General features: G+C 36.2%; 1 protein-coding gene across 5 annotated transcripts in view; it reads right to left on the bottom strand.

Moving 5' to 3' along the window:
- Positions 1-591: 591 nt before the first annotated feature.
- The window catches only part of ERBB4 (erb-b2 receptor tyrosine kinase 4), a 1092681-nt gene continuing 1083763 nt past the window's right edge, over positions 592-9509 (bottom strand). For 3 of the 5 annotated variants that reach the window (XM_032402964.1, XM_032402953.1, XM_032402987.1), the window contains 3 exons: positions 8527-8574; positions 7455-7752; positions 592-4607 (listed from right to left, as the gene is read on the bottom strand). In XM_032402964.1, the coding sequence (XP_032258855.1) occupies positions 4162-4607; positions 7455-7752; positions 8527-8574 (792 nt within the window). In that variant the 3' untranslated portion in view covers positions 592-4161. The remainder of the gene's footprint in view (positions 4608-7454; positions 7753-8526; positions 8575-9509) is intronic. The other 2 variants (XM_032402981.1, XM_032402972.1) reach the window with 1 other exon arrangement.

Genomic DNA, 9509 nt, shown 5'->3' with positions numbered 1-9509 from the left:
CACCTTTTCTATTACCTTATGAACTACATACTAGTTAAATAATCAACATTTATAGATGGATGAATAATTCAAGTTTTGAAATAAAGTTTAGTTAGCTCTAGAAAACATGTATTTACATCCTTCCCTGTTGGGCTGAAACAATTTTATTTTTCTTTTCACTTAGACACTTCAAAAAGCATGTTGATAGCCCCTTGGACTTCATCTAGCAGCAGAACCTCACAGACCTTCTACTGGTTTGTCCTCAGCATCGGGAATATGCACAATCTTCATGTCACATCCTACTTTTAGAAGGTATTAACACATACATTATAACACATAGAGCACTATCTCTTCTTTTCTGTTTCTCAATATACAAATAGTCATTTTTCCTGATCTACTAAAAGAGAATCTCATATTTTTAGTTTGTATATTTTAATAAAATTTGAGTTTGAGGGGCTCCTGGGTGGCTCAGTTGGTTAAGCGGCTGCCTTCGGCTCAGGTCATGATCCCAAGGTCCTGGGATCAAGCTCCACATCGGGCTCCTTGCTCAGCAGGGAGCCTGCTTCTCCCCTGCCTACCACTCCCCCTGCTTGGGCTTGCTCTCTCCTTCCCTCTCTGTGTGTCAAATAAATAAATAAAATCTTTAAAAAAAAAAAAATTTGAGTTTGCACTGTTTTTAATTCTATTTCAAGAATATTACTTGAGAAAGAACTCTCACCCTAACCTGTACCACTAAAATTTGGAAAACCAAATCTTAGTAGTCCAAGAACCTCTTTATGGTGCTGGATGCTTTGTGGTTCTGGGTCTACTCTGATTTAGAGAACATCTTTCTCATCTAAGAACTAAAGAATGGTTCTTTAAAGAACCATTTAGTTATACAGTTTTTCTTTATCTGGGATCTTTAGATGGGATTCCCCAAGATAGGCCACAAAATTTGGTGACTTAAAAAATATAGTCTGTGTAACTTTACTACTAATTTTCCTCAAATTTACTTAATTGGTTCTGCATGTTTGCATTGATACAACTAGCCTCTGGGATTTGATATTCTGATGCACTTTGCAGCCTTCGATTGGCATTTTAAAATTTCACTCTACTGGGTTGAATAAGTTATTTTTTGGAACAGACAAAATGATTTTTTTCTTCCTTTTGTACACTTTGAAATATATTTTTCCGGGGGACAAAAATAAGAGAGAAATCCTAAAACAATTGAAATAAAAAATGTACTATAGAAATCATTCAAAAGGAACAATAAAGTAGTTTTTGTGAAGCATTTTAGGTTTTTTTGGATTATACTTGCATTTACCTCTAGTTGTTAGTGGTAGATTACCTGATGTGTAAGGGTTTTGTGTTCTTAGAATGAAGGAAACTACATTCATTGAATACATTCTATTACCTTAACAGTAAAAAAATTATTTTTCTTCCCTTCTCAAAATAAGTGATTCTGTTTTCCATATCCCAGAAGAAACCATATGAATATTATAAATCAGAAGGAAAAAAATCAAGTTCTACTATCCAACAAGGGTGCTGTAAGTGGTAAGTTGGTATAGATTTATCTAGAAAGGGAGGCTTATATCCAAATTCTCATAAGAACTTATGTGAGGTCCCCTTTCTCTGGAGACTCCTCTGAATGGGTGGGAGAGTTTGAAGCTGTTGTGCTGTAGCCCGTAAGTCATTCTGTGTCTTCAACCCAGAAAAGTTCATGATTGAACCTCACTAGAAGGGGTCTTACAAACCTCTCCCTTGCTCTACTTCACATTTTTAGCTTACCTCATTTCTCATAACTTAGTAAGAAACCAGTCCTGATACCTCCAAGGTTCTTGGCCAAAGACCAACACCCGCTGTTGACTTAATGGTCAAATTAGAATCTAGATAGGCTAATTAGCCAGTGAGGCAATATCCTTCTACCAGTTCATGTTTGGATGATAACACTGAAACTATCCTATTTGTCAACTTCAGTAATTTGTAGGTTGTTTAATTCATGTTCCAAATGAGTTCACAGGAGATCTTTTAACAAACAACAGATTTTATGATGACTGCTCACAAAACAGTCCATAAAATCTTATTCCTTGAACTTATGGGGAAATTCAAATGTCATTCCAAATAAATTGACTTAAAATCATTAAGTTAGGGGTAATATTACATTTATGTTGATGTTCTCCACTTACACAGTGCTCTTAGTAGACTAAGTATCAGTTGAAAAAACAAGGGAATTGAATGGATGGATTGATTTACTTTTTCAAAATAGGCAGAAACCTAGATCTCTTTGCATTTTTTTTTCTCCTTGTAAACCCTCTGCTTTACCAACAGAGATTTTTAGTTTCATTGCTTTCTTTTTTGGCAATAGACTTGAATTTGATGCCAAAATTTTAGCATTTGAAAAAAAAAATTTAATTCAAATGACTGTCCAAGCAGATTTTCCTAGAAAAGAGAGACTACCTGATTTTCTTGTTCCAGGAGACTCATTCCTACCATTTGTTCCCATTGCTCATCTTAGTAGTGTTCTTTTAAAATGATACATAAAAAGATGGTTCTAGAACTAGGATGATGTGTATGAAGAAAGTGTTATTATACAAAGTATCAAAAGATTAGTATGTTCGATATTAAAATAATTACATGAGAAATTTTTCACGTTTATTTACAACTTTTGACCCAAGAACCTACCTATAAACTGCGAACATTTGTGTATTTTTTTATTATACCAATTTATGTGCAAAGAGTTACCTTCTACTTAATATAAATAGAGTCTCATACTAGAAATTCCATGGAATCAAGCCAATCCTTACTTGCATTCCTTCATGTGGAGTATATAAACTGGATAACTCTCCTTGCAGAGCAAATGTGATATCACTTGTAGATAATGTGCTGGCCCTCTCACCATAATCTCTGGATACTGTTCCAAAGTCCTAATTTGCTTGGTTCGGCATTTCCACAGTCTTTCCTTATCTTAGCTCTTTTAAAAAATGTACTTAAATTAGTTATTTTGCTGGTTGCTTCCATATTGCTTCATTCAAAATCCAAAATGGAGTTCAGAAAGGGAACAAATAAAATTATAGCTTAAGTAAGTGCAAACTACATTTTTGAGTATCTGCCAGGTAGACATACCCAATCCAGTGTCTCTTCCAGTTCAATGGATTCCCCATTGGACCACCCCTGAAAGTGTCAGTAGTTTTCATGAACCACACAGAACTGTCTCTTAGTTTCCCTTTTACTCTTTACGTTACCAACTGCCTATCAAGTACTGTCATTTATGGAGAAGAAAATGTTGAAGAATGTAAAGGACATGGGGGTACATAGTCAAAAGTGTAAAACATGACAAATTTGATGTTACACTTGACTAATATCTTGGCCTCCCCTTCTAATTTTAAAGGCTCTATATTTAAAATAATGGTCATTTCACCATATTAAAATATTTTTTTACAATTCTGTCAATTTATAGCAACACTTAAGAAACTCTGATGTAAAAATATTTGCAATCAGAAATTAAAGTCAGAATATGTGGGGAAAAAAGTAATATAAAGGGAAAGAGCAAAGCAAAATGAAACAAAATGAAAAGACCAAGAAAAAAAAAGAATCCCTCCAAACATAATTACTAGTTATAACTTTGAGAGAGATTAAGAAATTATGAAAGCTGAGTTGGCTGCCCTTGCTTGTTAGGATAGAAACTGTTGGAAAAAGAAACTGGATTTTCAATCTCAGTTACTATCGTATGTTACAGAAAAGGTGATCCTTCTGTTCTAATGGAAACTTTATTCTGATTTCCAAGGGTACTGAGAATGTACATGTCAGTTCCTACAGATAGGAACAGATAGCATGGGTCTTTCAGGCATCTGCATTAAAAAAAAAAAAAAATTGAAAAAAAGAAAAAAAGAGAAAACATTGAGAACTAGCTTGACAGCAGGCCGTATTGCCTTGTGTTTGCTGGTCCTTCTCTAGCTGTTCCAATCTCCTGACCAACCTGTGCAGAGAAATGAAGAAACAGTGTGGTTCCTCCTGTCTTTCTCTTTCAGTTCTTCCTCCTCCTGTTCAAGTTAGATAAGCACATGACTATCATTGCATCTCTGTATCTTCCACTGGGAAGTGTCAAAACTACTGGCCTTGGGAATAGAAGGAAGACCGTAAGAGAAAGAGAGGCGGCCGGGAAATTGGAGCGGGCGTGTCTCTATCTTAAAGCCACTGCTGAGCTTACACCACAGTATTTCGGTGTCTGTAGGGTGGAGGAGGCAGCACCGTGCCTGGCTTCAGCGAGAACTCAGAGAGGTATTCCGGATTCTCTGCCACAATAGGCCGGATCCGTCCATTTTGTTTATAAAAATATTTTGTGCTGTACTCCTGCAGGTAGTCTGGGTGCTGAAGGGTGCTCCGAGGTGGCAGGCTGTGGTTCCAGTAGTCAGGGTTGTCGAATGCTTTCTTGGCCTTCTCCGGCACAGGCAGTACATTGTTCTTCAGGTACTCGGCACTCCCCAGCGCGTTGGCAAAGGTGTTGAGGTACAGTGGCTCATTCACATACTCATCCTCTGCCTTGGGTGGGCCATTGGAAGCGTTGTGATATTCGGGATTATCCAAAGCTTGAAGGTCTCCATTTTTCCTCCGAGAAACAAAAGGGTTTTCCTCCACGGGGTTCAGGTATTCTGATGGAACACAAAAGCATCAGTTAATATCGACTTTCCAGAAAATGTTGATCAGACAAAGGTTACACAGGATGGCTAGCTTCTCTTTCCAGAACAATAAAGCCATGGATTTGTTTTCGTGAATTTTCACAAAAACTATGTTGTTGATTACTTTTGTCATATGAAAAAAGAGTAGGTGGGCCAAAACTCTTAATGACTAAACAAGGCAAACTCAGGCCGGAAGCAGAGTTCCTGTCCCCTAGATTGTTCCTTTTTCCTTCTAATTCCATTTGTTTCTCCTACATAGGAGGCCACTTGTTTAAAGGCTTCTGTTTTCTAAAAGTCAGTATTTTCTGTTGTTGGAAAATATGACAACGGGGTTGAAAATATGGGGTTAAATAGCTTTTAAATGTGGAGAAATTAGAATTTCTAAAAGGGTACTGGAAAATCAAAATGTCTATAGCTTAACTCCATGCCAAGACGAATGGATGAAGTCAAGGAATGGCGTTTTTTAGTCTGTGTGTTTTTTGCTGTGATGTCCATATAGGTAAAATGGATTTGATTATACAATGTTTTCCAGAAAGCTTCACACATTAGAAAGAAAACATCCAAAGAGAAGACTCAACTAATAAAATCTGCTAGACATCTAACATGTCGCTAAATTGACTTGTGTGACAATACATATGCCTAAGAATAAAGTGTAATTAGAACATTTCCTTCCACTGGCTAACCATAATCACGAAATAGAAACTAGTTTGATCATATGAAATAACTCTTTTGTAGGTTGAAACCAGTCATAATAGTGGCTATTTTGCATGATTTGATCTAATAAATTACTATAGAATATTGACCGGGGAATTTTTTTAAGAGGTGTTAATCAATGCTGCTCTTCTTAAATTTAATTCCTCCTCTATGTCTATATGTCTATAGACTACATACAGACCTATATTCACACATACAGTAGACCTCTTTTAATGTATACACAGATATAGCACTTTAGCTATTCCTATTTTGGTGTTGGGGCAGGGAAAAGGTACAATTGTTTGTTGAGATGCCACCATTCTGAAACAAACTTCCTATCCTCTATACTTAGCCTGACAAGTAGAGAAAAATAATCTCATCAAATCAGGATGATTTGTCCCTTGATATAGGCCTGCTTGATATACTTAAGTATTTAGCATCATGTGCAAGTTAAAGGATAGTAATGACTATCCCACCATCATATATAGGAATGACAGGAGCTTACATCATCCTCACAACAATCCTGTGAGAAAGGAAGTGAAGCTGTATTTTTTTCAGCCTTATAAACAGAAAACCAAGATTAAATGATGTATGAGGGATACAACTAGTATTGAACTAGAACTCAGATCTAAAACTCCTACTGAGCAGTCTTCTTGTTCTACTGTACTATTTTCATTATTGTCCCTAAAGGAGTAGGGAGAACTTTTCACTTCATAACATGTTGGAATTTGAATGGTTTTCAAAGTGACAGTCATTTTAAGAAAAATGTATGAAAAAAAAAAAAAGCTTTTAAGGGAGGCAGAATTTGATTTTCCTTACCAGGTTCCTGAAACTTCTTAACTGAAAGTGTAGGAATGTCTATACTAAATTCTCTACTCTCCAAGAAGTAGGCTGGAGTACAATAATCTTCTGTAGAAACTTACATTCAGGGACAAAATCAAGGGATGCTCTACAGTGAGTCTACATAGGCTGGCTTGTGTTTTCTCTTAGAAGATTCATGTTACCTTTTCGCAATGCAAGCTACTTATCGATTTCCTGATGCAAACTTGCAGCCTTGCAGTTGTAAATGGAGAAACAGTTCTATGGTTGAGCTGAGACTCTTCCCAGAGAGTATTGCACTTTCAGGGGGGTATCTGCCAAATCTTCTCAAAACTTACATTTGTGTCACTACTGGGCTACTATCCAATTCTTCCAATGCATCTAATTCTTCAGTACAGTAATACCTTTCTATACCTCTAGATAGATACACTTTAATAGGTTATTTACAATATGTACTTAGGGATCCCTTAGTTGCATTTTATAAAATTAAATATAACCATATATTCAAGGACATAATGGGCCTTCATATGGAGTCTTAAAAAAGTTTACTTGACCCTGAAGACTCTGAGACACAATAATCAGTTTTTAATAACAATCATCCATCTTCTCCTTTCTGTGATGCTGTTAACGTGGAAGGAAAGTGGCTTTTTCAAAATTGAAATGTCATTTGATTTGGATGTCTAACATTTCTACTACTAACTTCGTAAAGTCATCACTGAGCTTTTTAGAACCACAAACTGAATATTTTCAAGACATGATGGTACACCTTGAAGTAAATGCAGCATCAGAACTTTAATTTTTAAATGTGTCATATAAGGAATAATAATCTCCTGTAATGAACAAGATCATCCCAGTGATGCCAAATTTTAAAGAACTGACCAAATCTTTTATTGGTGCCATCAAAATACCAGTCTTTATTATCTCCACAATAAGTTCAATGAAGCCATGGTTCCAAAATCTTGTGATGTGCCACCTCACTCAAATATTCAATAAAGATGGTCCAATAAAGATAAGTTTAGATCAGTGCTTCTCAGGCTTGACTGGGCATACAAGTCACATAGGGATCTTGTTAAAATGCAGATTCCTATTCAGGTGGTGCCTGAGGTTCGGATTTCTAAAAAGCCCCCGGATGGTGTAAATGGTGTGGGTTTGGACAATATGCTATATGAGCAGCAGCCTAGGCCTTCTCTGGGTCACAGATGTTACGTAGTCCAGTGGTTTGGCAATTTCCCTTCTGCACGATATTGCTCATTTTGATAGGGAAGTGAAATGCCGAATGACAGTCATTTCTGCACATTCTGTTTGTACCTTGTTTAGGTTTATCTCGCATCGGGGTCATGTAACCTTCTTCGTCCAGCTCTCCTCGTGGGCTCCGTTCCGGGGCAAACACGGTGGGGTCAGCGCTGTACCTCTGGGTACTGCTCTCCTCCTGGACGTGGGGTGCTACTGGCTTGCGTAGGGTGCCGTTACAACAGGAGTCATCAAAAATCTCGGCTGTAGCCCCCTGAGCAACGGGAGCTTCTGGGATCGTGCTGGTCGTGGCTCTGTAGGGCACAGGCACTCCTTGCTCTGTAGTTAGACCCCCATCTCGGTACACAAACTGGTTCTGTCAACAGAGACACATTTAGACGGAAGTTATTATTAGGAATAGCCTTAAAAAAATAACCAAAAGGATGTGCAAACTTGTCTTTCAGACAAAAGTCAGAGTTTCTTAATTGAGTTTTCCCCCTGAATGGCTGACAAGTTTGAGTTACAACCCCCTAAAATTCCAATTTTTCTTACAAAGTGATCCTGGGGAAAGAATTTGGAAATACCTATTTAAATTTTACTGACCACCTAACATATGACCTAATACAAAATATTTCATGTCATTTTCCCACAGTCGCCTATTTTTGATATACAATTCAAATTTCATGACAAATGGAAATGTTATTAACTGTAGACAGTCGACATTAAGAACAGAAGCACAGTAATGCCATTTGGTTGGTGATATTTCCTTACTGCCTTCTCTTCTGTGGTCACTATGACTTTGAGTCTCCAAGTACCTAACTAGGGAATCATTACTGAGACTCTGACTTTTTAGCACACAACCTATAATCATGGAAATAATGATAACCTCCTCAACCAGAAGCATAATTTATGAGTCCAGGTAAATCCTTCAGGTAAAAATCAAAAGCTACTGTTGGTGCATGGCATCTCAGTTTTGGATTATCTACTGAAGTAAACATATCCACAAAGCCAGCTATACAATCTACAGCAAAGTCTTAACTCACTGTTGGCAAAAGCAAAATGAGGAAACTATGGGGAGACAAGAGAGAAGAAACATGATAAGCAAAGGCCAAAAATACGAAAAGATGAAGGTTGATCATGAAATACTTACTCCTGACATGGGGGTGTAGGCAGGAGGTGGGCTGTGTCCAATTTCACTCTAATAGGAAAGAAAAATGGAATGATGGATATAATAAGAGGTAATATGAATGAAAAGGAAAAAAAAAAAAAAAGAAAAGAAAAGCCACATGAATTGTATGAACCAAAGGGGAAAACATGCACAACAGTGAAGTTTGCTAAATGGTAAAATTTTATGCCCTCTGACTACAAATAAGTTTATTTTTGTGTTTTGAGAATATTAAATATTGTATTAAATATTTTAATTCAATCCCTGAAAAGAAAAATTACGTAGAAAAAGTAAAATTTTAAATGGATTAAAAATGAAGTTGACAATGACTATTTTTCTCATTAACCCTGGGAGAAAGATAAAAATGGTAAATAATTAACTATAGTTTTAAATAAAGAACCATTTCCTTCCTTACAGGTTGTATGGCTGAAATGGCCATATACCACAGCATTGGTTCTCTCTTGTAAAAAGAAACTTATCTAGAAGGAGATAGAAGTGAATTTCAATTTTCCTTGAATAATTTTTACTACCAGGTTACATTTATTTTTCACTATTTCAGCAAAGGGTCAATTTCTTAGCCTTTCCTTTTAAAAAATACATACTATTTTCTCCTCAGTCTGATTTTTTGTAAGTTAAGAAACAGAAGAAAATCTTGGAAAATTAATTCCATTCCTGGAAATATGCTTTGCATATATTACTTTCATGTATTCAGAATCAGTTAAAATTAGATTTCAGTTAAAAAAAAAGGCATCCGTATTCTTATAGCTTAATACTCCATCCTATGAGCTAAATAAAAGTGGATATAAAAATACGATAAAATATTAAGGACAATATTCTTAGAGTAAGTAGAGGGGGTTATATGAGTATCAACACCATTTCTTAATAATATATGTATTTTAAATGTATTTCTTGAGAACTTACTATCTATGTGCCAGACACTTTTCTGGACACTGGAGATAATGAATAAT

This window comes from Phoca vitulina, unplaced genomic scaffold (genome assembly GCF_004348235.1).
Source record: "Phoca vitulina isolate PV1807 unplaced genomic scaffold, GSC_HSeal_1.0 scaffold1, whole genome shotgun sequence".
Classification (NCBI taxonomy): Eukaryota; Metazoa; Chordata; class Mammalia; order Carnivora; family Phocidae; genus Phoca; species Phoca vitulina.
This window is presented reverse-complemented; position numbering and strand designations above follow the sequence as displayed.